Genomic DNA, 26,504 nt, shown 5'->3' with positions numbered 1-26,504 from the left:
TTTTTTATTTTATTTACGTGGAATAATATCTGTATTTTTTACCTTCATAAGTAACGTCGTATCAAGTCCAAAAATCTGATTTATAGATTGCCGTAACGCCTTCATGTGTTCGAGTTACATCACGAGAAACAACTTTACCATTTATTATAATGCCGACATTGGCAACGTTTGGACTTTTCCGCTCACATGTAGATGAGCGTTACTAACAATTTATGAACCGAGTTTTATATTTAAAATTCCTATGTTACGTATTTACATATCACTTGCATGTAGTTTTGAGAAACCTTAAAAAGTTTATTATTTATTGTGATCTGTGTGATCAAAATGAGATTCCATGCATATTAAATTATTTTTAGTGAAATGTATTTACTTGCATGCCAGGAGTAACAGACTCAATTTGAATTTATTTATTAATAAGACACTATGTATTTATTCTGTTAACACAATTACATAACGAGACCTACGGAGGCACTCGAGTGCATCATCCTAAAGTACAAATTCGATTTTATTTGAGGTAAATAGTAGATGTCTGTCTTTTCTTGTTTTTCCATTTATTCTTGTAGCGTTTGAAAAATTTTGTTAAACATGAGAAGCAACTTAAATCAGTGAAGGTTGAATTTCCTGCATGTGCCAACATACAGGTTGTTGTTAAACTGACATTCCACGATAAACACTTCAACAAGAAATACAAACAAACGTACATTTGCCTTGATAAGACATCAATGTTAATTTTTAGCGGGGCACCCGCTGGAATCATCTATTTTTAACCGAAATTTCCACACTTGCGTCCTTCGAATCGCTCCAAAATCTTAATTATTATTTTATGGAAAACGATTTTGAAGGATCACGAGTGATGATGAAATGACCTAATTTCTTTGTTGATTTCCGGCTTTTTAAATATTCATTTGTATCAAGTACCTAATCGTGTCGTGTATTTTTATTTCGTAAACAGGAATATTATTTACCTGCGATCTCGATAATTGTCATTGATCGAAAATTATATGAGTGACATATTATCTTGTTTGTCTTTCAATGTAATCTAATTTTTGTTTATATTGGCCGCTCCGGATCAATTTTTCATTTATTCTTGACACACATTTTTGATTGGTTAAATCAAAAAGTAATTTTTGACTTTAATTATTGTGCAAGGTTGCTGGTCAGTGTATGAGTCTATCTCTAAATTATAATTATTGCATCGTATTGAGAAAAAACGCGGTTTCCAGTTAAACTGGAATTGAGAACGAGATTTCTGCTACCTGCATTTAGTGATAACGACGCATCATGTAATGCCGGATGATTTCAAAATTTTATCTTCGAGGTTTCAAAGATAATTAGCTGCAACTATGTTGCAAAATGATGCAGCAAATTTGATTTTTTAATACCACATTTGAGCGTACAAATATCATGATTATTTTAATTCTTATTACACAGTTATAATAAGGATACTGAATGTCCAGTAAAACTAATATCCACGTAGTAAATTAACAAACTCAAAATAAAAATCCAGGCGATAATAAAGAATGCATAGAAGAATTTTTTTTTTACAAAACTACAAGGAAATTCGAAGAATTTTATTCTTAAAAAACGATCACATTTTTATATAGTACTTTACAATGATGAACTAATTTTTACATGAAGGGGGTGACATTTTTTTTTTTTTTTGAAAAGTATGCTTAAATAGTTTATGCAAAAACCTTTGGTTCCATACCTTTTATTCATCCGGTTTATGATACATAGTACACAAGATTATAAACACTCAGTAGAATGATTGCAATTACTCAGAAGAATAATGAATGTTCAGTAATACAATAATAAATAATATTCTTGCGCTGAAAATAAATACGTTCCCTAAATTTTATGTTATTTTATTATTATTAACTTTGATAAAAATTACTGAACGTTTGATTACTTTCTGTTTTGATCTTAGAGAAAAAATAAAACTTGAAAATTATAATTTATTCATCTATTTTTGTGAGAGATCTGTATTTAGATAGGGGAAATATTATTGGTCTTTTTCTCTCAAAATGTTTACTTGCTGCAATACTACATGTTTAAGCTCATTTTTGTAATGGCGATCCTCAGGCTATATGTAATTTAATGTTTTTTTTTTAATAGTGTCGAATAGATAGGGTTGGACGCCGTGAACTATAAAATTATTGCCTGAATTTGAGAGTAAAATATCAATTATATTTCTCCTTATATAAAACTTGAAAATTTAAATTTGTTTTTTATTAAAATAGATTATTTGATAATGCATATTTGTTTCGCGAATACATAATTATGATCTGGGTAAAATTTACCGAAATTGCTGAATTTATTCTTATATTAAAAGTAGGTAATCGAAATTTTTTTTTACATGCAGTGAATTTCACACCAATTATAGGTACGTATTTTTTAATTTTTTAAAAATTACAGATCTAGTGAAAGTTGAAATTAGTATTTTTGATTGCATTTAAGACAATTTCAGAAATACACCACAATTGACTCACACTGCAAAATCCATCTATTTTTGCTTGAATTTTATAATTTTGACTTACTAAACTAGTTTATTGTTACCGCAGTAACCAGCAACCTCGAAGAAAACAAACCTTTACAATTCAGGGGCTGGGGTTTCTTTATCGCTAAAGGCCCAAAAAGTTAATTGCCCCTATGGCACCATAAAATCAAGCAAATATAGAGGGAGTTTTTAAAAAATATTACTTAGTGTTCCAATCTTTTTACTTTGAAAACGCAAACTTCTTTTTTAATATGCTCGAATTTCAAAAACTTAACTTGCGTTTTTTTTTTAATGTTTGATAGATAAAAAGTTTAAGTTCTTAAATAGTGTTAAAAAATGAAAATTGCATTTTCTTAAATAACAGTATCCAGTATATCAACTTTGGCAAGTTTAACATTTTTTCCTATTTATTGATTCGTAAATACCTTTTATTATCGTTTTTTGATATTGTTTAGTATTTCTAAAATAAAACAAGTTTTTGTGTTCTAAAAGCAATGCGTACTGCGTAGTAGGGTATTTTACAATCCTGTTGTCATATTTAAATCTCATTAAGAACTCCTTCTTCAGCATCCTTAAAATCCAGTGTTACCTTCCTGCTCCCTCGTCGCAATTTCTCATTTTTCTCAATAATTTTCCTCTTCATCCTCAAATAAACCCTCCGAAAGTATTTCCACTGTATTAATAGCACTATATTACGAATCTTGAACCGACTCCAACGCCACTTTGTCCCCAATCAATCTCTCCTTAAATACCTCTCAGCTCCTGCAACCTGCAACAATCGGAAAACCTCGTGACCTCCTCCCTTGCCTCCACCCCCGTCCGAACTTTGCCCCGCTCTAAAAATAGCCACACATGTCCATCCCTGAATTCATTCATCCTGCGACGTCCACAAAACCACTTGTTATCGAGACTGCACACGTGGTACTTGGCGGGGATAGGCGAAGGGGGCCGGCGGGGGCCCACAGTCGAGCTCAGCCGCAGTTGAGGTTCAGTTCACGCTCATCAAATCGCCGTAAACAAAAGACAAACGCGAAAACGCGTGTGATCTAGTCGGCATGTAGCCGCGTTCATTTGTTCGATTCTAGTGCAGTGATTAGTGATTTTGGTGTCCACGTGTTGGTGCGTGATCACTGGTGAGTGTTGTTAAGAAATCGCGGAAATTTTTGAAGAGATAGAAGAGGCATGGCCTCGCGGCCTTGAATCCTCGCTGCCAACTGTGATGGATTCATTTGAGGTGTTAACGGATGGAAAATCGAAAAACAAACAACAGATTAGAGATTAGAGAAAGAACGGTTATGGGCACGCGTGACCTTACTTTTTTCCGTAGTTTATTTATAAATAGGAAAAGGTTACTTGAATCAGATTTTTTTTTCGAAAAATGCGCGTCGTTTTTAAGCACGGGTTTTTCGTATTAAAATTCTTACCGGCTTTTGAGTAACCGGTTTGGCTCTATTATTCTTAGCTTGATTCGAGAGACCTTGCGAATCAATTTTATTTCGTCCATTTTCTAGCCAAGGGGCATTGGCGTAACGAAGGGGTGGGCGAAGACGCAAAGAGTTAATTTGGATAATTCATAAGTTTTTTAAATGTGATTTGTGGCGACGTAAAAACTGCATTCGTTTCATTTCTTTTCGCTGCTTCATTAATCATAATATGCAAGCTCTTATTATAAGTTTTTCTTCACAAATTTCTTTTATTTTTTATTTTCCTTTAATTACCAACATTTATCATCGTCTTGACAGCTCTCAGACGAACAATTTTAATGCAATTAAGACACATGTGAAATATCTGACTTACGTTTTGATATTACAAAACAATAGATACGTCTATTAACTAATAGTTGGGCCGTTATCAGATTAGAATCATAATTGTGAACTTTACGAGGCTAGAATCTCAATCAGACTTTTGACAGCATGAATCATAAACATTTTTATTTCTTAAAGACACAACTAGAGGGTCACATCCAGATTTGATAAAGATAAAAAAGTATCTTTCTTTATCTTTGATTTGACTTATTTTTCTGGTGAAGAGTGGAATAATTTTATTTGTCTGTTTTGTTATTGCAACAAATTGCAGTAGGTGGCTTGATAATTCAATACAAACCTTCAGGAATTTACAATTACAAAACCTGCTGTAAGCTACCAGATCCTATAAATAGATTCGTTTCCATTTTAATAATAAAAATGATTTGTAATAGCTATTATAAAATTAAATTGTACTGTTATTAGTTTGGTCTATCGCTCAGCAAATCTATAAAAAATGCAATTACCGTTTTTTGCTTAGCAGGAATTTCAAACGTCATCTTTGTGTTATCGTGGACGCTCTTTGTATAATGGTAAAGATTCTATAATTAAAACTGTGACAAATGATGAATTTTTCTTTGAAATACTATCTGTTGTAGGAATTTTGTAGTCTGCAGCAGGAAAAATTTAGAAGAATTGACAAATTGGGCGATTAAAATTCAAGCTAATTTTTTAAAAATATTTGGACTAAAATTATAACACAATGTAGACATTTACACTTTGCCAAAACTTATTGAGGCCAGCAGAAATTTCTGACATTTACCTCGTTTGTTTGCTAATAAAAGATTAAATTCAAATCAAACAAATCAGCAGGAATTTAGCAGAGATTGACTAATGGTTTGATAAATACAAAACTTTATTGTTGTTTGGCGAAATTAGAGCAGTTTGAGTAATCACTAGTCAATAAATCAGTACTCACTACGTATTTGCAGGACATTTCCAACTTTACATTTTTACACGTGTAACAAATGATTCGTCGCAAAATATTAAACGTGTTTATAAACATAAATAGAAAAATATCAAATATCGATGAATAAATTTAATTTTGTTTGAAGAACTTGAGTTCGCAACAACTGCGAAAACAGATTTTTGGTGAAAATGTGTGCAAAATTAATGGTTAATTTAATTTGTTTGTGTTTTGTGTAAACTGTAAAACAAGTTGGATTAATGCACTTAGACACTTATAAATAGCAGTTATTGCAGGAATGAAATTAAAACGTATAAACGTTGAATAAAGTGTGTCTGATTCAGCAGGAATGGTAAAAGCTCAATTTGCATAAACACAGAAAATTAGGTATTTGTAAAAAATATTTATGACATTTTTCCTGATAACGACTTGTTTACAAATTTTTCCTTATCGGCGATATCACAAAGTTGTAAATCTCCACGTGCTTATTTAAATGTAGCCGCAAAGGTTGATATAGTTGCAAACAATATATTGGGATAAAATAAACTTTGTTTTTAATTTGTATCCCAGCAGGAATTTTCCAATTTTTGCATGTGTCGGTAATAAATTTTGCGATTTGTTATTCAAATTTTCAATCACAACTGCGTTTCGAATCCTGCGAGTTTAAACTGCAGGAATTCTGTAAGCACAAGCACTAATTAGTCATCTAGCGTAACCTATTGTCGTCTCATTCGTTTATTTTTGTCGTTTCTTTGTTGTCATTCTTGCTAGACCTGGCATCACCTACGCCAATGTTTGAAGGTCGTTTATTTTTAAGCAAATTCAGGAAGTTCTTTCTATCTTGTTTATAAACAAATAATCGGTTGCGCAATTGACATTATTGGCAATTAAATCTTAATCCCGGTTTAACTAATCGCCGCGAGATCACAGAACCGAAGATCTATCTAAAAATAGCTCGTAGACTGCGACCTTGTAATTAGAAGAGGAGCGGCTCGCGAAAATGCGATTTTTTAACACCTTGTAAATCACTGGCCGTAATTGCGTTAAACGCAGTTTAATACTCTGTTGCATATAGGATCCGGTGGTAATTGCACTTTTCGGTCAGTTTGTTGGTGCCTCCGGTGCAGTGCAGACCAGGTGAGTAGTCGGGTCAGATTAAGTCGTGAGGATAAATCACAAGCGATTCGGAGACCGACAGGAATTGCACATTATGCACCACCCAAAGCCAATTATTCGAGATGGAAGATGATAATCCTCTTAGCGAGTGTTATTTATGAGAAACGAACCAGTTTAACTGAAAGTAACAAAATTGGCAGAGCTCAGGCTTTCAGGTGGTGTATAGTACGAAATGATTTGAGCAAGGGAGAATTTTTGCGAATTAATGTGCCATAGGATATTATTTTGTAATCTGAATAAAACTTAGACCAATTTTGATTTATGGGCATCCACGAGCGTGACTTTCAACTTTCGAAACCCACTCCAATCACGATTTTTTTTAGTTTTATTAATGAGTTACTTTTATTAATCCTTTTTTGTTATAGTCTAATTTTCCGCCGGTATCAAATCTATTACAATTTTACAGTTAGTGAGACACTGAGTTGACTAATTATTATCAAGGATAGAGATTTTTGTGAGAATTACAGCGAGGGAGCTGTAATTTTTTTATTGTTTTGTTTATTTAAACAAGAGCTGATAATTATATGATCCATCAAAATCACGGTTTCGTGATAAATAGTATTAAAAAATTACATACTGTGATATCTGACAATAATGATGTGGGTTGACGTCGAAAATCCTATTGTTTATTTTATTAGCAAAAAAACTAAATTTCAGGAGTTCTCTATCTCTGATATAACTTTTTATGGTTGTTATTTGCAATGAAAGAATGAAATGTTTGCAGAAATGTCTGTTATTTTCTTTGAAAAGAACACTTATCATCTGTTTTCGCAGTGTATTTTATTTACTTAAATAATAGTTAAAGACAATTTTATATATGATTATTATTAAGAACTTGGCTAAAAATATATTATGTGATTCTGAGAATTATCACACTTGTACAGTTTCAATTATTGTTAAACTTTATCCTCGTTTTCGGAAATTTTTTCTCAAGACCTCGATAACTCTATTGTCATTTCACCGTTCTTTAAGTGCACTTTATTGACGTACGTTTCGATAAGATAATAGTATAGTAACAACTGTTCTAACTTGCTTAGCGATAGTTCAAACGAGTGTAGTTTCAATTGGATTAAGTCCGATACTGTAAATTTTTTGATGAATGAGATCATTATTGTTGATGTGGTGTATAAAGTTCGCTGTCCTTTAGGTGAGTCAGAAATTGGCTTTTTGGCTTTTTTGGTTTTTGGATATTCACTTTCATAAGCCGAAACATTTATTCGTGTCGGAGGGACCAGCACTTCGATTAATCACACAAACTTTGGATGTTTCATTAAAATTGGCTCAATTCTTGTTATTGAAAATTAATTAGTAGATAATTAGTTTGATAAAATAATTCAATTAACGAGGAAGAAGGAAATTCATTTACACAAATAAATATCGAAATTTATTAAGATTGTAAATCAAAATCTTCATTTATAATAATAATTAAAGTCATGAATTGTGAATTATAAAACTAAACTAGTTTCATTTAATTAATACTACTTGGAACTGTAATTGCTTTAAGACTGGAATATGAGAATTCAATTAATTTTAATTTTATCTAGGCAATTAAAAGGTAAAACTGCTGTTTTTGTAGCTGAGATATAATTAAAAAAAATCTTTTTGATTATTTTTTTAAATTTGATTAATAAATTCTGTTAATAATCAATTTGTGATTTATTTCGTATAAATGTTACACCCAGCCTAGACCACCCACTCACATCGATTTCTTATTTGCATTTTGCTATGAAATATTGTAAATATTTGTTATTAATAGCTTTGTATGTTTTCTTTAAGTAAAATTAATTAAGCATATTTGTCAAAGTGTGGGCTGGTATTAGCAAATAAAATGACCAAGACTTGCAATTGAATTTTTTTGGATTAGAAACAGCACAAAATAGAGGCTTCAAATTATTAAAGGCGATTTAAATAAAGACTCCGTTTTTATTATGGCAAATCTGATTGAGAAGATGACAGGTTTCGCTTAAACAGGTTTCAACTTTGAAGAATGTATTGTTTTGGCACAAATAACAACCAGATGTTAATATCCCACCCACAAAGATGTTTTTATCTAAAATCTTATTTTTTTCTTGTATACCTAATAATTTTTAAAGTTTGTAATGCTAGTGATTTAGAAAACGTAATTGTTTCGCGTCATAAACATTACTGAAGCGTCAGCAATGACATTTTAACTGCTATAAATAAAATTAAATTTTCCACTTCGATTAATAATGGCTTTCAGGTATCAATTGGAATTTCAAAAGTCGTATTGTTACTGGATAATATAACTGTATTTTCCTATTATTTTAATTTATAATGCCATGTACAGCGAGAAAATTAGTATTCAACAGACTAATAAAAAGATTTAAATTATAATACTTTCTAATTATTACCTGTCATAATAATAACTTGCAAATAGTAACGAGCACTTATAGGAAGAATACTACAACTTTTTTTCTGAAAAACTTGCTTATTATGTAACCCACAACGATCTAATATCACCCGTTAAATATATGCACATCAATGATGTGTAACAAAAAACGAACGCAATTTTGGCCAAACCATGTTTGTTGATTTGAGGTAATAAAATAAGTAATCACAACAAAAATTAAAGACTGAAAAAGATTTATTGCAATAGATATTTACTCTTCAAATGTGTTTACTGCTAATAATATTAAACATAAATTATAAACCGTGGAAAGGAGTAAATTAACAGGAGAAATGTTCTTTGAACCATAAATTTATCTCAAGAAAATGAAATAAAACACAACTTTCTCGAGCGTTGACATGTGAGGGAGTAAAATGCGTCTTTATTTTCATCACTGCTTTTTTGATAAATTAGTGGGTATTCTAAATTGGCTTTGTATTCTCAAAATAATATTTAATTCTTTTGTATTGATATGTAACGTATAAGGAAAAGATTTTTTAAATTTTTTACTATTCTGTGCACTTCATATTATTTTTGATAGAAGAAAAAACTATTTGTATGAAATATGTATCTAAAAAATTGTGATTTTAATAGAAATTTACGATTTTTTTGTTCCAGATATCATTTCGTGCTTCCGACCGCAATGTGCTTCCATCTCTAGTGCCGTAGCGTAAGTTCGCGTGTTCCACAAGTTCCTTCTCCTTCGGTTTTTCGGCGTCGCGACGCGCGTGTTTCTTCCCCACCGCTGATCCGCCGCGTGAATGCGCGTCTGTTTCGGGACTCTGTGCTTCTCGTCGAGGCTGAACGCTAACGACGAGGAAGCCGCCCCAGGTCTCGGTGGTGCCGCGACGGTGACGACGACGACGACGGCCCTTAACGGCCATCATCGGCAAGCCATGGCGTCATCCGTCGACGAACTCCAAACACTCCTGGCCGAGAAAGAGACCAAAATTCAGGAGTTGACCAAATTGGTGCAACAGAAGGACCTCGAGATCACAAATCTCAGGTCACAACTGGACAAATTCCAGAGTGTTTTGCCGCTCTATAATCCCACCAGTCCCAAACACATCGTTGGGTTGAACAATAATGCGGTGCGAAGGCCTCGGAAACAAAGGGCAGGCATTTCGGCAGAGCCGCAGAGCGAGGCCTCGATTTTGGAGCTGAGCAAAGAGACGTTTCCTACTTATAATAAGGATGAAAGGTAAGAAATTATTTTAAAAGTTTATTTTTTGTTTTTGATGTAATTTTAACTTTTTACATTCTTTTATTTTAATATCAGAAATCTAATTTTTGTAAATGAGAATTTTGAAGGGACATGAAACAAAAAGAAATTCTAAATGAAGATAAAAAACGTTATACAGTGCAACCTTAAACAAACTTTCTCAAAAACAGTTGGAACAAAATCTTTAGTTTTTGTTACTTTAAAATCAAGTTTTTTCTTTTAAAATTTTTCATGATACAGAAGTATTTCTGGCTGTGTTCAAGAAACCATGAAAATAAGTTTTTCTACTACTGAATAAACGGCAAACATCCAAATTTTTGTTTCACAAATTCTGTTTTTTTTATGATACAACTCACAATATTTGCTAAGACTGGGCTGTCTGTTCTTGATTGAGTTTTCTTTTATTCACTACTTGAGAAATATTCAACGTTTTGCGCCTTTTTTCAGGTGTCATGTTACATAAATATAAAAATTACATATAAATTATATGATGAACTGAAATGAAATAAAAGTAAAACAAAATATAAATAGAATATAGGGTGTTTCAGAACTCGCGCTTCAGAGAAAAATCCCAAGGAAAATAATATACCATAAACATGAAAAAAAAATTATTTAAATTTGTTTGACATTTGATCTTTTTTATGTCTATTTAACGTGTTTATTCATAATTATTTTCATAATTTTAATAGTTTCAATAGAAATAAATAGGGCCAAAGTGCAAAATTTTAAGCCTTATGATTTCGAAGTTTTAATAGATAGAATTTTTTTAACTTTTTTTTATGTCTCTGGTATCTTATCTTCCTTTTTATCTCTAAGTACAAGTTTTGAAACTCCCTGTATAATAATAAAAATGCAGAGTTGTGAGTAGATAGGAGACTTTTTTCTGAAAAAGTATCTGGTCTATGTTCGGATTTTCTAACAAGAAAAGTAGTTCGGCTTATGGTGAATTCGGACAAGAGGTCGTACTGTATATAAATTTCCACAAGTTTTTTTTTAAAGTTTAAGTAACTGGCAAAACTGGAAAGCCGAGGAACTTTTAAAAAGTAAAAAAATCCCATAAAACATTAACCATAAAATATTAATTTTATGACCTGACCTAACCTGACCATAACCTTTCTTTAGTTTAGATCACGATTTTTGTTAATTTTGTTTCAAAAGATTTTTGCAATTAGTGGTTTGTTTTTATTAAATAAAGTCATTAACAGGTTAGAGAAAAGAAAAATTCATCATTGAATTGGATAATTTAATTGCAATAAAAGTTAAAAGTTATAAAATTAAGCTGTCTCTTTTTGGTCTTGAAAGAATCAAAACTCGTTTCTTTCCCAAAAGCCCAAACTTATATTTTCCTAAGAATAAGATTTATTCCACCTGAGAATGACCACGTTGTGGACAAAACACGTGTTCTCTGTTGACAATAAAACGAGGTTTGAGAATTTGAGTTGTAACATAATTTTTCAGCGTTACCTTTAGCTTTTAATTGTGTTACAGCTTTTAAAGCTTTTTATCTCAACTTGACGTATAAAAATATCTTTATCATATTTATGTTTACATTTACTATAACATCTTATTTTTCATAAAAACTTAGTTTTTTTCTTGCCAAAATAAATAAATTCGACTTTATTAAGTCTACTTTTTCTTTCATTTTTGAGTCTGGGACAATGACTCATTACGGTTCTATAAATATCCCCCTCCGTTTACTTTTCCCAAACGTTTGCACTTCTTCCATCTGAAATTTCATAAATTTCTCGATAAAATCGAATATACACACCCGTTCCGACTGAATAAATAGACAAATTTTCGGACCCAGAACTTGTGCAGAAATAGATTACTGTTAAAAATAAATTGGCGGCGGCGGCATTGCGCCATTTGTTTCATCTGTAAAGAGAGTAAAATCTCCCCATTAATTAGCGTTGAAACGGTTACAGGTAATAGACCGATTAAAGCGACGATAAAAACAGAAACGATTTAATCATTATCGAAAGCACTTTACTCGATAATAAAACACATTTCTTCGCCTGGTTTATGTTATGGCCATTTCCATATTCGAGAAACTTGGGTGCGGCAGGAAAATCGGCGTTGAAAGCACCCACTTGAACACATTTTAATTGTGATTAATAATTATTGTTCGAGTGGGTCATGAAATGTCGGTGTGGTTTCCCACTTGAGTAATTTCCTGCGGCATCTTCAGCAGGAATCGCATGACATTTTTATCATTAGTTTTAACGTTATTTTTGATTTGGAATTTTCATATAAGCATCAGGAATACTTGAAAAGGAATTTAAATTATTTCTTCTAAATAGGAGTCTGTCTTGTGTTTTACAAAAGCAGTAATTTATCAGAGAAATAGAAAATTGTACAAACTTCCTGCACAGCTGTCATTCTTTTATGGCAATAATCGATATTGTGGATCTCATCGATAGGTCACCTGACAGCAGGAAACCGCAATATTTTTAACTTTTCTCTTGCATCTGCAGGAATTTATTAGCCGTGTCCCTTGCATTTGTGAAAAACTGGACTGGTATTTTTAAATTATCGGCATTCTTGCAACTACCAGTACCTCACTTTCGACTGGAATTATTCTAGGAACTTGAGATATATGCGTAAAGAGGGTTTTTAAAAACTTGCAAGAATTGTAACGGAAGAGAAAGCTATAAATTTTGGTTGATAACAAATGCAGGAGTTTGGTTTTCTTGGTAAAAGACAGACGTTATACATTAAACCAGTGACATTCCTACATCTTGCAGGAATTAGCATTATCAGAAATTTATTAGCTTATCTTGGGGAATATTTCAAAACATCGGACCACCTGCTAGCAAAAACGTTGTTAATTTTTTATCTTGATGTTAATTATTATTCAGTAACCTGTTGCAAATTGTACCACGGAAAATTTATGTCTTTTGGAAATATTGGACAGATATTCCAGCTTAAAACATAAAAAGAGTTGCGTTTCAATCGTGGAAACAGCAGGAGACTTTATATTAAGCGGGTGTAAGAATTTATTTAATTTGATGTATTTGATTGACATGTTTTTTTATTTAATGGAAACAGCAGGATTCAGCAGGAAATTGTTTAAGTTGATATTAATTAAGTGAATCTACTGTTAGTTCCAACGATTCAATGTTGTCGGTACCGGATTAGGAGTTGCAGGATTGAATTCTTGCTGTGACGCATTTTTTAAGTTTTTTGGTATTTAAGAGGAGCGAATTTGGAATCTTTGCAGAAATACCGCAGGAATTTCAAATTCGCACATATTAAAACTCGTTAAAATTTTTTGCAATATTTTAATAACTGATATTTGTGTCCCGCTGGGATAAAAATCTCTTGATACTTGTGGATATATAATCTTTTTATTGCTTTTGTCAGTACAAGAAAACAGCTAGTCACCTAATAACTTTAAACAAGTGACTAAATGTTGGTTGAGCACGCTCTCTTTTGAATGGCTTAAATCATATTATTTATCTTTATGATGTATCTGAAAGTGCAATACGTGAACACGATGGGAGATATACCTAATTAGTTAAACAAGAAGTACCTCAAGGTACTGTTCTTGGTCCCATTTTATTTAATTTTTTTATACTTGAACGACTTTGCGTAAAATGTGATGCCAACCTCTGAGCTTTAATGAGTTTTTTTTGAATGGTTGCTTGGAGGGTAAATCACTACTTACATGCAAGAAACGATAAATAAAGAACAAGAAAGATTATTGAGCTTCATTTTGAATTATTGTTCGTCTCATTCCTCATTCCTATTCTAGTCATTATGAAAATTTTAGTCGTAGAAAACTGCTGTTTAAGTAATTACTTTTAGGATAAGATGGTTTTCAATAGTTCCAAAAATATAGTGCACATTATCCTAGACATTATGTAAATATGTGACATAATTAATGTTTGTGACAAAAAAATCTATTGGCAACACTGCAATATTGCTAATCCTTATTTGTTATAACTATACAGAGTGCGAGAAAATTTTCAAGTAAGGTAAGATACAAGGTACATGAAAAAAATGTTTAAAAAAATGTTATCTGTCAAATAATTTTGACATTTATTTTTTGACATTTGACATGTTTTTTATATCTATTTAAGGATACTGGTGATCTTGTATATGTTTTTTTATAATTATTTAGTAAAGGGACAAAAATTTTGCCAATAAAAGCCACAAATAACATTGAACAGAGTTACAATTTAGGATACAGCTTCCTTGTTTCCTTTTTTAATAGCCTGTAGCAAAAAAACTTGGAAAATTATTTTTCCAACAGAAATAAATAGAGTCAAAGTGCAAACTTTAAACCCTCATAACTTCGAAATTTTTATAGATAAAAGTTTTTTAACATTTTTTCCATGTTCCTGGTATCTTAACTTATATCGCATTTTTCTCTGGGGTACGAGTTCTGGCGCACCCTGTATAAACCAATGGTCTCGCAAATGAATGACAATAATTGTGTATAAAAGTTTGAAGTTTGAATTTGAGAATCAAGTTTGCCAAATTAAGATTTAAATTTGACGCCAACTTGAAGATAAAAATCGTTTACAGTCACCCAGTATGAGATTTATTAATAACTCGTTTCTAATTTGTGTGTTGTTTAGTTTTCTTGGTTATAATTAGAACTTTTTATGACAATTTATTTTTTATTCGGACTGTTATGAAAACAATTATTGAGGTAGTTTGTAACACTTAAATATTTTGTAACTTTTTTTGTTTTCCATAATAAAATAGCACGAGTTGATGATAGTTTATTATATGATAGCGGAATTCCAGATGTATTCAAGGTGTTTCCTTAATTATTATCGCACTTGTAATGAAGTTATTATTGCACTAAATGCGATAATGAATGCCATTATATCAATTAAATCAAAAATAAATCTGTTGAATCATGATTATTACGCAATGTGTGTAAATGAATTGACGTTTGTGAATGTATTGTTTCCCTCCCTCAGTGAATAAATAATTTTTTTTTTACGAAATCTGTCGAGTTTCACTAAAGTCAATTAATTTGCAGTCTTCGGTATAATAATTACCAAGGTAAAATGTGAAAAATAAAAATTTGTTCGTTTTTTGCTGTCATGGAGTAGCCAATTTATTTATTATTCTCCACTCTCGGTTAATTAATTACACGTTTATGGCACTGTCCGACATCGACCGCCCTCTGCGTGGCCGCGGCTTTCATCGGCCGTCATCTGAAATTTCAGCAAAGGGAGTAATTATATTGGTCGCCGCATACTTTCTTCAGGGTAAAAAACCGTTTATTTTACGATCGTTCTCGATGTATCAAGGGCGTGCGTTGTCGATTTTTCTTTCGGTGGCACTGATTAACATTTAAAGTATTATTAGTAAACAGGTCATGGAATTATCGTGAAATTATGCTGATAAAAGTTGCCCCAGAAGGCAGGCGATTATACTAATTATGAAATTGGCCGAGATCACGTACGTTATGAAAAATTGGAAAATCGGTGGCGGCGCCATCAAAAACTCGAAATCGAGGAGGTGACTTCATTTACATACGCATTTATAACAGCGACAAGAAGCGCTATCGTTTAGAACAAGTCTTCGGACGCGAGTCGCTCGAATTAATTTGCATAATCGAAGGTATTAGTTGACAGGAACGGCGGTAGTTGGCGTGATGGATCGAAGACGAGTCGATGGGTGACAGGCTAATAGGCCACCCCATGAAAAGACAACTTGCTGAATATTTGCCACCTCATTAAAAATGCTTTTCAGAATTAAGCGGGAATAAGTAGCGCCGATCGAGATTGGAATCTCTGGAAACAAATGAACGCGTTTCAGAATTCGCTGAAAGATTAAAGTTTCAGATACGAGACACCTCATGCAATAAATTCTTTTTGGTCTGGACTGGGATAGTTTGGCCTCAGGGGAATTTCTGATGTAGAATTAAAATTGTGTTTCAAAATCTAGTAAAAGTTATGAACTATATTTACAGGTTTTTATTCTTAATAAACTATAATTTGGAGTGTCTGGTTTTACAAAAAGAATTTTTAATTTAATTAAATCAAAAATGTTTAAATCGAAATTGTTTCTTCTGTTTAGATTTTTATACGTTGAAAACAGACACCTTGTATTAAACAGTGCTTTAATTATAAGTTACCAAATTGTGCAATAATTTTTAAGTGAGAAAAATTTTAATTTCCAAAAACGGCATCTAATATTTTATTATATTCTGTGTTTTTTAAATTATAATGTCATATTTCTAAACTCGTTAGTTTACAAAAAAATTTCTTACAAATTACAAATTTCTGGGAAATAAGGATTTTCCACTAAATTTGCTAAATTGATGCAAAGAAATAAAAAGAAAACAGATTAATAAAACTATACCTACTCAAGACTAAAGGCAGTAAAACCGTTTTTTTTTGTTTTTAGGCATAGGGAATTTATTTCTGCTTACTAAAACTTAAAAAATGACCAATTCGGCTTTGTTATTTATGTTTAATTTTACCATGTTTTTACAGTGACTTGTGATTTTAACATTAAGTTGACGACAGTGAATTAATGGTGATATTAAATTGAAAATGAATGACAATTCTCTGTTTGAAAACATGGTATATTTTGACGAGTTTGAATGAATGATTTTATTTTAAATCTTTAAGAAATTCAATGGTTGTTATATTATAAACTTGGTTGCCAAAAACAGTTGTAGTGGTGGTTTTATTAAACATTCAACGTTGAAAAATAAAAACCTATTGGATTAAAAAAAAATCTGGTGAGCTTGGTGGTCGAGTTATAGGTCTTAGAGTTATTACGTCTTGAAGCTGCATTTAAAACAAAATGCACTTAATTCGCCAACATTTCACACATTCTTCCACTCTTTTAATCCCACTTCTTTGCACCTGTGACAAGTGCACCGCCACCGCCGTCATTATCTTAACTTAGTACTGTCTTGGGCACAATTTATCGCCATGATGTGTTAGATAATGGCAGCCTTGATGCCGGCAAAAACGGACATTTTACGAGCCACATTTCTATAGACCATCAATCAGGAAAATATCGACAGGTTAATGACTGTTCTCGATGGAAAACCAAGAACTGAAAACGATATGACCATAATTCAATTCGGGAGCTACCGGTCATTAATTCGTCAATCTGACCTATTTTGCGCCAGAATCGGCGGACCTTGTGGAGTTTTATTTGAAATCAGCGCGAGAAAAATGACATCCTTGATATATTATTAGGTTTAACCTTCTCTTTGATAATTCCACCAATGATGGTGAAGTGAACGAACGTTGATATCGATTTCGACGAATTAGAAGTGATTTTGTTATAATTAATCAAGCGACTCTAAACACGTGGTTTAATCGAAGTTTAGAATTGGATTGAATTTGTAACATTTTGAAAAAAAAGCACGAGATTTACTAGGTTGTAATGGAATCACTCACGAAACGAAAGTGAATGAATTTTCATATAAGTAATGTATTCTGTTAAAGGGTTTCTAATCGACTTAATTGATTTAGGCAATTAATAGAAATCTTCCTAGCTTTCAATGAAGAGCACTTTTTTTCAAACTTAATTAAAATCATTATTAATTATTAACTTTAAAAGGCAAAAAAACATTAAAATTAATACATTGCGTCTTTTGAGCATAAACATCTCTCATTACCAGTCTTGTACGTTAAATTAGTAATAAAAAATAAACATTAAAATTGTTCAGTAATATTTTGTTGCGTTTTTTGTCTCATTTTTGTTGGTACATTAACATTTAATTTTGCAACTTTTGGGTTACTACCTGCCTGGCATACTTTGTAAAATTTCATAAATATGTTGTTTATGCCTCGTTGCGTCGTAAAATAATATAAGTGTCAACAAAATATAATATCTCAGCTTTAATGCCAAACTCGATGGCACTTCTCCAAAATCAGTTACCTTTTGTTAATAATTGTCATTATTCCAAACTAGCTTCAAATTTGATAACGACTAACATAGTTATTTTATGAAAAATAGTTCCATATTTTCGTTGCGTTTAATTTAATGTGGACAACATTCCCGAACTACCAATAACAGTAGTGCAACATCCAATGGAATTATAATGAACCTGAACGGCCTTAAGCTTTGATTCTTGTCACCTTATCTAACATTCATTAAGCAACGAAATTAAACCAGATTGCTGAGCCGAAAAAAAAGAGTTATGACCGAACCAGGTTCTAATTAGAATCATTAAATCGACGCACACAACAACACACACGGACAACTCGGGTTGCCGACGTAACTAATGATCTTCATGTCAATTCCGACATGCCGCCGGCTTATCTCTTATCCGGAACACCAATAAACATTCTTCTAATTCTCTAAACTTTCTCACACCCTTGGTGAAGGATCTGGATAATTGGGAGGGTTTGCCGAAAGGGCAAAAACCAACATGTTTGGTAATTTTTTTCCAATGTTTTGAAACGCTTTTATTCATATCTTTTCTACATTAAATATATTGTTTCGCTTTTATTATTACTATTAAAGTATGTTTGGTTGCCTACCCCCATTACACTTTTTCAAGAATAGCCAATAATTTATCTTGCAAAAGCCCACGTGAATTTTCCGGCAAATTCTGGAAGCGCGAACAGCTTTTTGAGTCGTGTTCACACGATTTAATTAATGTCGGACACGTCTTCCAACGCCATAGACGATTTGTCATCAAAATGCCCGATTTTAGGAGTCGATGATCGTAAATCGTGAAACCGGACCGACAACTACACTAGTCGTTAATTAGTGAATTCGAGGCCTCCGAGGGGCCTTGGAGACTTTCAGGGACATTAGTTTCGGGTGTTAATTGGACACTAATCTAGAATCTTGTTTGAGGATTTCTAAGATAGTGAAGTAATGGAAGAGATGTTTAATTGAATTAGACAGCGTAAAGATAATTTTTGGAAAATTTTCTTTAATGGAAGTTTTGTGAATTTTAATTTTTCGATTTGTTGATTTAGATTTACCAGTGTTTGCAATTGTAATAAGGAAATGTAGGTGTAAGTAATTTTTGATGAATTAACAATTGATCAAAAATAAATAACAGTAGGTAACGTCAAAGTGTTTGTGGTCGTTTGTTAGCCGCATTTAGTTTTACTTTTCTAATTAACTTTATTAGACAATTGAAATACGCCAAATTATTTATGTGATGAGCGCGAATTTGTCTACTTTTGTGGTAGATAAAGAGTTTTTATTGACGCAAGTGCATTAATTTGTAATTTAACACTTTATTACACGTGACAATTGTCCAAATTGTTTGTTTATTAAATGATGCACACATTTGAGTAGTAAGTAAGTTGTTTCTCAAAAATAGCCCTCTAAAAAAATAAATGAGTTAGGAGTTCTATAATTTTGAAGAATATTCTTCTTAAACTTCGGTATACTGTTCAAAATCCATAATATTTTTTTTTATCTTGCTGTTGTATCATATATGTAATTGTATTTTTTGTATTTGTTGGAAACTTTTTTTTAATGATTTTAGGTTTAGTATTTGTGTTTTCTTGGCTATACAGGGTGAATATAAAGTATGGAACCAAGCGTTTAATCATTTGCCTCTAGAAAATAATAATTAGGTAATATAAATTAAATTATAAAAAATGCGATGGTATTTTGAGAACGAAATTTTGTTTTGTTTTTGAGTTATGCGATTTTTTTGTCTAAATTGCAATTTAGGTAAAAAAAAATTTTGAAAAAATTAAATGCAGGGTGTTTCACATAACTTTACGAGGCTTGCGCCTAATATACGCACCTAAATATACAAAAGTCACAGAACACTGGATACAAAAAATACACATTTAATTATTTAATTTTTGGAAACCCATGACAGTAGTTGTCAAACTAATTACTCTTTCATTAATATTCATAAACTGCAGTTTTTCAGAAATATTATCACTTGTTCTATCAAGAGACGGCATGAATATGATTGTAGTTTATCTATCTTAATCACTAACTAAGTTTATCCAATTTTCCAAAATTTGTAATCGAGTTTGTATCGGAATATGTATTATTTATTATGTAAGATTGCATCTTACAGGCGCAGGCCTCGTAAAATTACGTGAAACACCCTGTATAAAGTAGATAGTAGATAGATAGTTGTAATCCTTAGAACAAAAAAAAAAATCGAAAAATTTAATTCTTGATAAAACATCACATTTTTATAGTACTTTATTATTCATCAATTAGTTTTTTTTTAATAGCAAAAAACGTTGGTTTCGTACTCTTTATTAAATGTCAACGTTAAAATACAAGTCATTTTTAGGATCAGCATTAGAAATTGCATAAAAATCAGTTAACAAAACTGAAACAATAATTTTAATAAGTAGTTTTTCGCAGACCAGTGATAAATTTATAAAATTAATTAGTTCTTTTAACACAATTACGATCTTTTAATGTTTTCTCTAATTGTAATTAATGTCGTGACTAATTATGTTCTTCTTTATAGTGTAATAAATGTAGTCGTGGAATTTTGTTGTTCTTGCGGTTTTCTGTTGGTAAAAGACTTCGCACACATTATGTGTAATTTATTATCTAAGTAATCATAAATCATTACCACGATTATTATTATTAAATTACCGACACGGATTAGAATTAATTAGAGAACAGGATAATTCAAGGACTAATTTTTCATTTGTTTGGCTTAATAAACGTGACAAATGCAAAAAAATATTTAGCCATTTATCTTTTTTATTAATTTGATTGTATTTTGGATGTGTGACTGCGACAGGTTACGAGAGATCATCACTTGCTTTTGAGTTGTAAAGTTTTCAGCAGATATTTAGGTATAGTATATTTTGGGTGTGGCTTAACTTTTCTTGTCAAAAATTATTCTTTACGATATAAAAATTTTATCTGCTATCGCAAACTTACAAAAGTAATAAAATACACATTTTCTTTATTGAAAGCTTCAATTGAATTACAAAAACGATTCGAAGGTTTTTTTAATACTGACGTTTATTTATTTAATCGAAAAACTACAAGTTTTATTTTTATCATTATTGCCATTCTGGTTTTATATCGGCTTTTACATCGTCACTTTTATGGTTTTTTAAGTATTGCCTCAAGCAGCATAAAAGATGCTTACGTCACAGCTAAAATTTGTAAAATTTCTTTTTATATTTAATTCTTTTTTTGATTTTGTAAAAATTCTTACAAGTTTCGTAATTTACAATAATAACTCTTAACACGATTCTGAAAATCGTGTCCTTGATTAAAATGTTAAATTTGCTTACAGCGACGGATGTTTTAAAATTCCTCCTAGCTAGAGAATTTCATTGGATCTTGAAGTATTGAACAAATATTTTCAGACATTTTTCTAATTAAAATAAATTAATTTGGAAGAGATTTTGTCATGTAGCTGTTTGACTAACAAGTTTCACCAATTTTTTAACATGGTCACAACACATGATAAATTATATTTTTCTATTTTTGAACGCATATTTAAATTTTTGATTTGAAAGCAATTTTTCACTACGCTGATAAATTTTAACATTTTAACAGCAACGAATGCACATTTAAGCTTCAAGTAGAGGTTCCGAAGCCCGATTAGTTGTCATATGAGGAAATCTGCTTTTCCATCAACACTCTATTTGTATAATAGCGTCGTTGTCGTTATTAATTGCCCTATTCGCGGTCGATTAAATCCGACATCCTGATTGGATAATGTTGGTTAATTTGTCCGATCGTCTTACGACATCCTATAATAGTGGATGAATACATTTCATGGTTTTTGCGCAAGAGCCCCGTGGGCGTTTATGAAGAAGACTCGGCGTACACGGATTAAGTCGTTCGTTTATGATTTACGATCATGAGTATGTTTTCGTAATTTGTCAACGGTGTCCGAAAATTATGAATCAACAAAAGACCGGCTCTTGCCGACGATGATTTGCAGTTTGGACGCACAAAAGACGGCCAATTCAAAAAAGAGGACTCACGTCGACGCGATTTCAAGGGTACTTAGCTGCCGCTAATTAGTGCACCTGTTACGAATTTCAAAACGGGACGCGTGAGCTAATTTACCGACAGATATGATCGACACGTGTAATATCGCGATGACGGGACGAAGACTTAATTTCGCCCGAAAGAAAATTCGGAAAGGTGAGCGGAAATTGTGACATTAAGAAGAGGGTCATGGTTTGAACTTAACCCAAAAATCTCACCAGAAGGAACAAATTCTCTCTAAAATTAATCAGATAGAAAATGATTGTCAATAATCATGATTAAAAGTTATTGGCTTTCAACGCTTCCTCACACAGGTCCTATAACCTTTAATTATTGCAGATTTGTAGGATCTGATATGCCGTAAAGTATAATGGGTTTTAAAGTGGCTTCGCCATAAAAGAGAAATTACTTTGTAATAACTTTGTTTTATGGGGACCTTTAATTACGAGTACCTTGTTTTAATACTGATCGGAGTGTTTTTCATTTTTTTCAGGAAACATATTCTTGTGTTTTTCTTATTTTTTTATTTTTATGAAGTATTTATTTTGACAGTATTTAATTACTCTTAATTTTATTTTGGTTGTTTCAGCTAATATGCATGTACTTAATGTTTATTTTAAACGAATTACTGATATGTTGGCTAAGCAATTCCGAACCGAGTTACTCTGTACTTTTCATTTTCAGTGAAAATTTGAATGATTCCAAAAATCTACTTACTTTATTGTAATGGCCGATCTTAAACGACCCAATCACAACTTTTACTAAGGTTTTACGTTAATTCTTTTTTTTAGAGAACGATTTTTTTTGCTAGTGAATATCTCGCAAAATGTCAAGTTATCTGGAAAACTATATGACAAAAAAACCGAGACGATCATCAATTTTATAAGCTTTATTTTTCGACACTGTCAAAATTTACGGTTTTTCTCCCGTGTAAGGAAGTTTTGAACTGTTTGGCATTTCTCAATACGAAACGTTAGAATGTTTTTAACAGATTTAAAGCAAGTTTAAGCCTTATTGAGTCTAAGTATTCAACTTGAGTGTAAATCGGTCGCTTTATTCCACCTCGTGCATGATAAACCACTCGTTACACTCGTCGTTTAATAACCCACTCGGTGAGATAATGCGTCCGATTTACACTCAAACTCGTCGAATAAATTCGAATAAATAACTATTATTCTTCGACACTGTCAAAATTTACGGTTTTTCTCCCGTGTAAGGAAGTTTTAACAACTGTCTCAATACGAAACGTTAGATTATTTTTAACAGATTTAAAGCAAGTTTATGCTTTATTGAGTCTAATTCAAGAATAAAATGTTGTATTTAACTCTTTTGGGTATAAATCTTTATTTATTCCACCTCGTGGATGATAAACCACTCAGTGAAATAATCCGTCCGATTTACACTCAAACTCGTCTAATAAATAACTATTAATTTAATTTATAAAACAATTTTTTTCGTAACACCGTTTTGTGGATATAAGCGAAAAAGCATAATTTTTGGTGCTCTCTCGAATCCCGCTTACCTCGGAACCCAAATACTTAATTACAATCCTGAAGTAAAAAGTTATGTTCTCAACCACACTATGTGGAATATTATATTCTATCGCGGGGATACAATCCAGATTATTATTTTTGTATAGTAGTATTGTAGGGAAATAATGTTTTAATACATTTTTGTGAGATTTTGAATCCTACTGATTTTTTACTTTTTTTGTCAGTTAGTTGTGGATTCCGTTTTTTTTTTAATTTTACACATAATTATTGTTATAGTAATTGACATTTGTCATAATTTTTTTCCTAACGAGATGCGATGTTAAAGATAAATTTGATTTCTTGTTTTAATTAATTTGCTATTTGTTATGAATTAATTAGCTCAATGAACTGTGAATTTAAACTGTTGATTTTTTGATTTTCTTCTCTTTTAAATTTATTAGATTTTTTCTAAATCTTTATTTATCTGATCTTCTACATTAGAGGAGAATTACATAAATAATCTAATCTTGAAAAGTCTTGATTATATGTACAATTTATTCATATTCGGTGCAGCACAACATCATCAAAACAGGTTTTTCGGTTTGTCCAAGGTGTAGATCCTATTCCAAACCACCACGGTAATCACGTTCTAAATAACATGTTTTCATTTTGGAATGCATTTACATTTGCATACGAGAGATATAACTTTGATAATAAAACTGACGACTCAAATTGAATTAAGATGCTGTGTAGACATGAATAGATAAAGCAGATGACTGGAAACAAACTCTGTATCTTTTCAATCTTGATTTACTTCGGTTGGTTGCTGAGACTGCGAATATTTTGTAACCGCTGTCATAAATTATTTGTTCAATGATACTCAGAGTTGGGTATGTAATTGATCGCCTTGGCGGCCGATCTTCTCACCTTTTTGACTCTTCTTCTTCGAGGATTATTAAAGACTTTCACACTTTTTATAAAGGTACGACAAATATTTATTAAAATGGACAATATTTTATTTTCTAATATTTTATTACTTATTATTTTTTGTATTAAACTGATTGACACGTAATTTAATGGTAGAATTTAGCCAATCAGTGGCTACTAATATGACGTAATGGAGTTTGTCTCGACCGTTGATTGGTTAAGGACGGTCACAACTAGTTCATTAAATATCCATGTAGTGAATAATTTTCGTAGCAAATAGACGATTTATTTGAAATTTTAGTTAGACATGTTATGGGTTTTTTGACTCTTTAAAACTACATTTAATCAGAGTCATTGCTCGATGCAATCATTAAAAGCAATTTTTTATGTTGCCATAAATAGCAAAATTTTTGCCTTGACATTATCACTTTTGTTATTATGTATTTGTGTCAAAGAATAACAATCGTTTAAGGAATCATTAGTTATGATAATTCTCACCTGTTATCGTGACAATTTGCAAATTGAATAGATATTTTGTCATCATTTCAAAATTTTGGGTGTGTGATGGTTTGATTATCTTTTGGAATCGGTGATTTTTTTAATTTTAAAGGGTGCCCCCCAGCCCTGACCGCCTCACTCTGTATATCGCGTGACATTTCAAAATGGTCTGTAGTTTGATTGGTCAATCCGTGACCAATATCATCTGAGTGCGGTTCTGGTCGACCTCAGGTGGTTTAATTTGCACAAGCCATGGCCTCCTTAGCACATAACCGAATTTAAAACCACTACTACTCCGGTCGCCTTTTACTCGACAAGATGGCGCTTTTTTGGCCACACAAGTGGCAGAAAGGCAACGAACTCGGAAAAAGGGTTGAATCGTTGTTTGTTTTTTTGGTTTGGGGAATGAGGTCCAATTATCGGCCCACGGTCTTCTTTTTGGCGGCCCAATCGGATTGACATTTAGATAGGCGTATGCGCATTTAAATTTCGAATCGTCGTGTTTTTCATTCGGGCCGCGATAACGAAAGTGCATTAGCCTCGCTCATTTTCGAACGATTTCCATGTGAACGGTCGGAATTTATGCGAAGACACGTCCGAGGTTGAGGATGAAACCGATTCACGAAACGAATTTAAATTGAAGAGAAAAAAACGAAAAGGGAGCGTGACCCGAGATTGCAAAATTTCAAGATTCGAGACACGAAAACTGATTTTCGGAAATGCAAAGTGCAAGAGTTTTAATATGAAACGCCAGATTTTTCTTTATACAGGGTGTGTCAGAACTTGCGCCCCAGAGAAAAATGTAAGTAAGTAAGTAAATGTAATGTAAGTAAGGTAAGATACCACGAACATGGAAAAATGTTAAAAACATTCTATCTATAAAAATTTCGAAATTATGAGAGATCAGATTTTGTACTTTGACACTATCTATTGAAACAATAATTTTTCAAGTTTTTTTGGCTACATGCTATTAGAAGAGAAAACAGGGAAGCTGTATCCTAAATTGTAACTATGTTTAATGTTATTTGTGGCTTTTATTGTCAAAATTTTTGTACTTTTACTAAGTAGTTATAAAAAAAAACATACAGGATCGTCAGTATCATTAAATAGACATAAAAAATGTCAAATGTCAAAAACTTAATGGCAAAATTTTTTGACACATTTTTGCATGTTTTTAGTTTCTTATTTTACTTGAAATTTTTCTCTGAGGCCCGAGTTGCAACACATCCTGTATGTACACCTGCAGGTTTTTTGTTTTTGGTTTTGGACTAATTTTGTTATGTTTCTTGTTTTCTTTTGTTTTTTTTCCGGTAAATTGTTCAAAATAATTGATCAAACGTATAGAAATGTTTTTCTGTAGAACTGAAAACTAAAAAATTGTGAAAATAAAATGGATTATGACTAATTTAATTAATTTTTCAATGAAATATGGCAAAAAAGTAATGTTATTTTGAAAAAACGGAGCAAAATAAAGAACTATACTTAAACATGGATAAAATTAAAATGCATTGTAAAGAAAAAAAAAGTAACCAAACTTAAATTTTTTTATACTTATTTGATTTTTTTGTTAGTACATAATTTTTTGTCTTTTTTTATATTTTTAACTAGTATTTTTTTTAAAAGATGGAATTGAGAAAAGAAATTTTTATTCAAAGGAATGAATAATATGAAACAACTTCGGCTATAACTAGTGGGTAA

At 31.6% G+C, this 26,504-nt stretch overlaps 1 protein-coding gene across 1 annotated transcript in view; it reads left to right on the top strand.

The window, feature by feature from the left end:
- The first annotated feature begins 3,459 nt into the window (after positions 1-3,459).
- The window catches only part of LOC123004377 (cGMP-dependent protein kinase, isozyme 2 forms cD4/T1/T3A/T3B), a 60,107-nt gene continuing 37,062 nt past the window's right edge, over positions 3,460-26,504 (top strand). The window contains exons 1-2 of the mRNA XM_044397617.1: positions 3,460-3,630; positions 9,408-9,990. Coding sequence (XP_044253552.1) covers positions 9,551-9,990 — 440 coding nt within the window. The 5' untranslated portion in view covers positions 3,460-3,630; positions 9,408-9,550. The remainder of the gene's footprint in view (positions 3,631-9,407; positions 9,991-26,504) is intronic.

The sequence above is a fragment of the Tribolium madens genome, unplaced genomic scaffold, assembly GCF_015345945.1.
Source record: "Tribolium madens isolate multiple individuals breed KSU strain unplaced genomic scaffold, Tmad_KSU_1.1 Scaffold_1;HRSCAF=32;Tcas5.2_LG8, whole genome shotgun sequence".
Lineage (NCBI taxonomy): Eukaryota > Metazoa > Arthropoda > Insecta > Coleoptera > Tenebrionidae > Tribolium > Tribolium madens.
The sequence above is the reverse complement of the archived record's forward strand: the minus strand, read 5'-3'. Positions and strand labels throughout refer to the sequence as shown.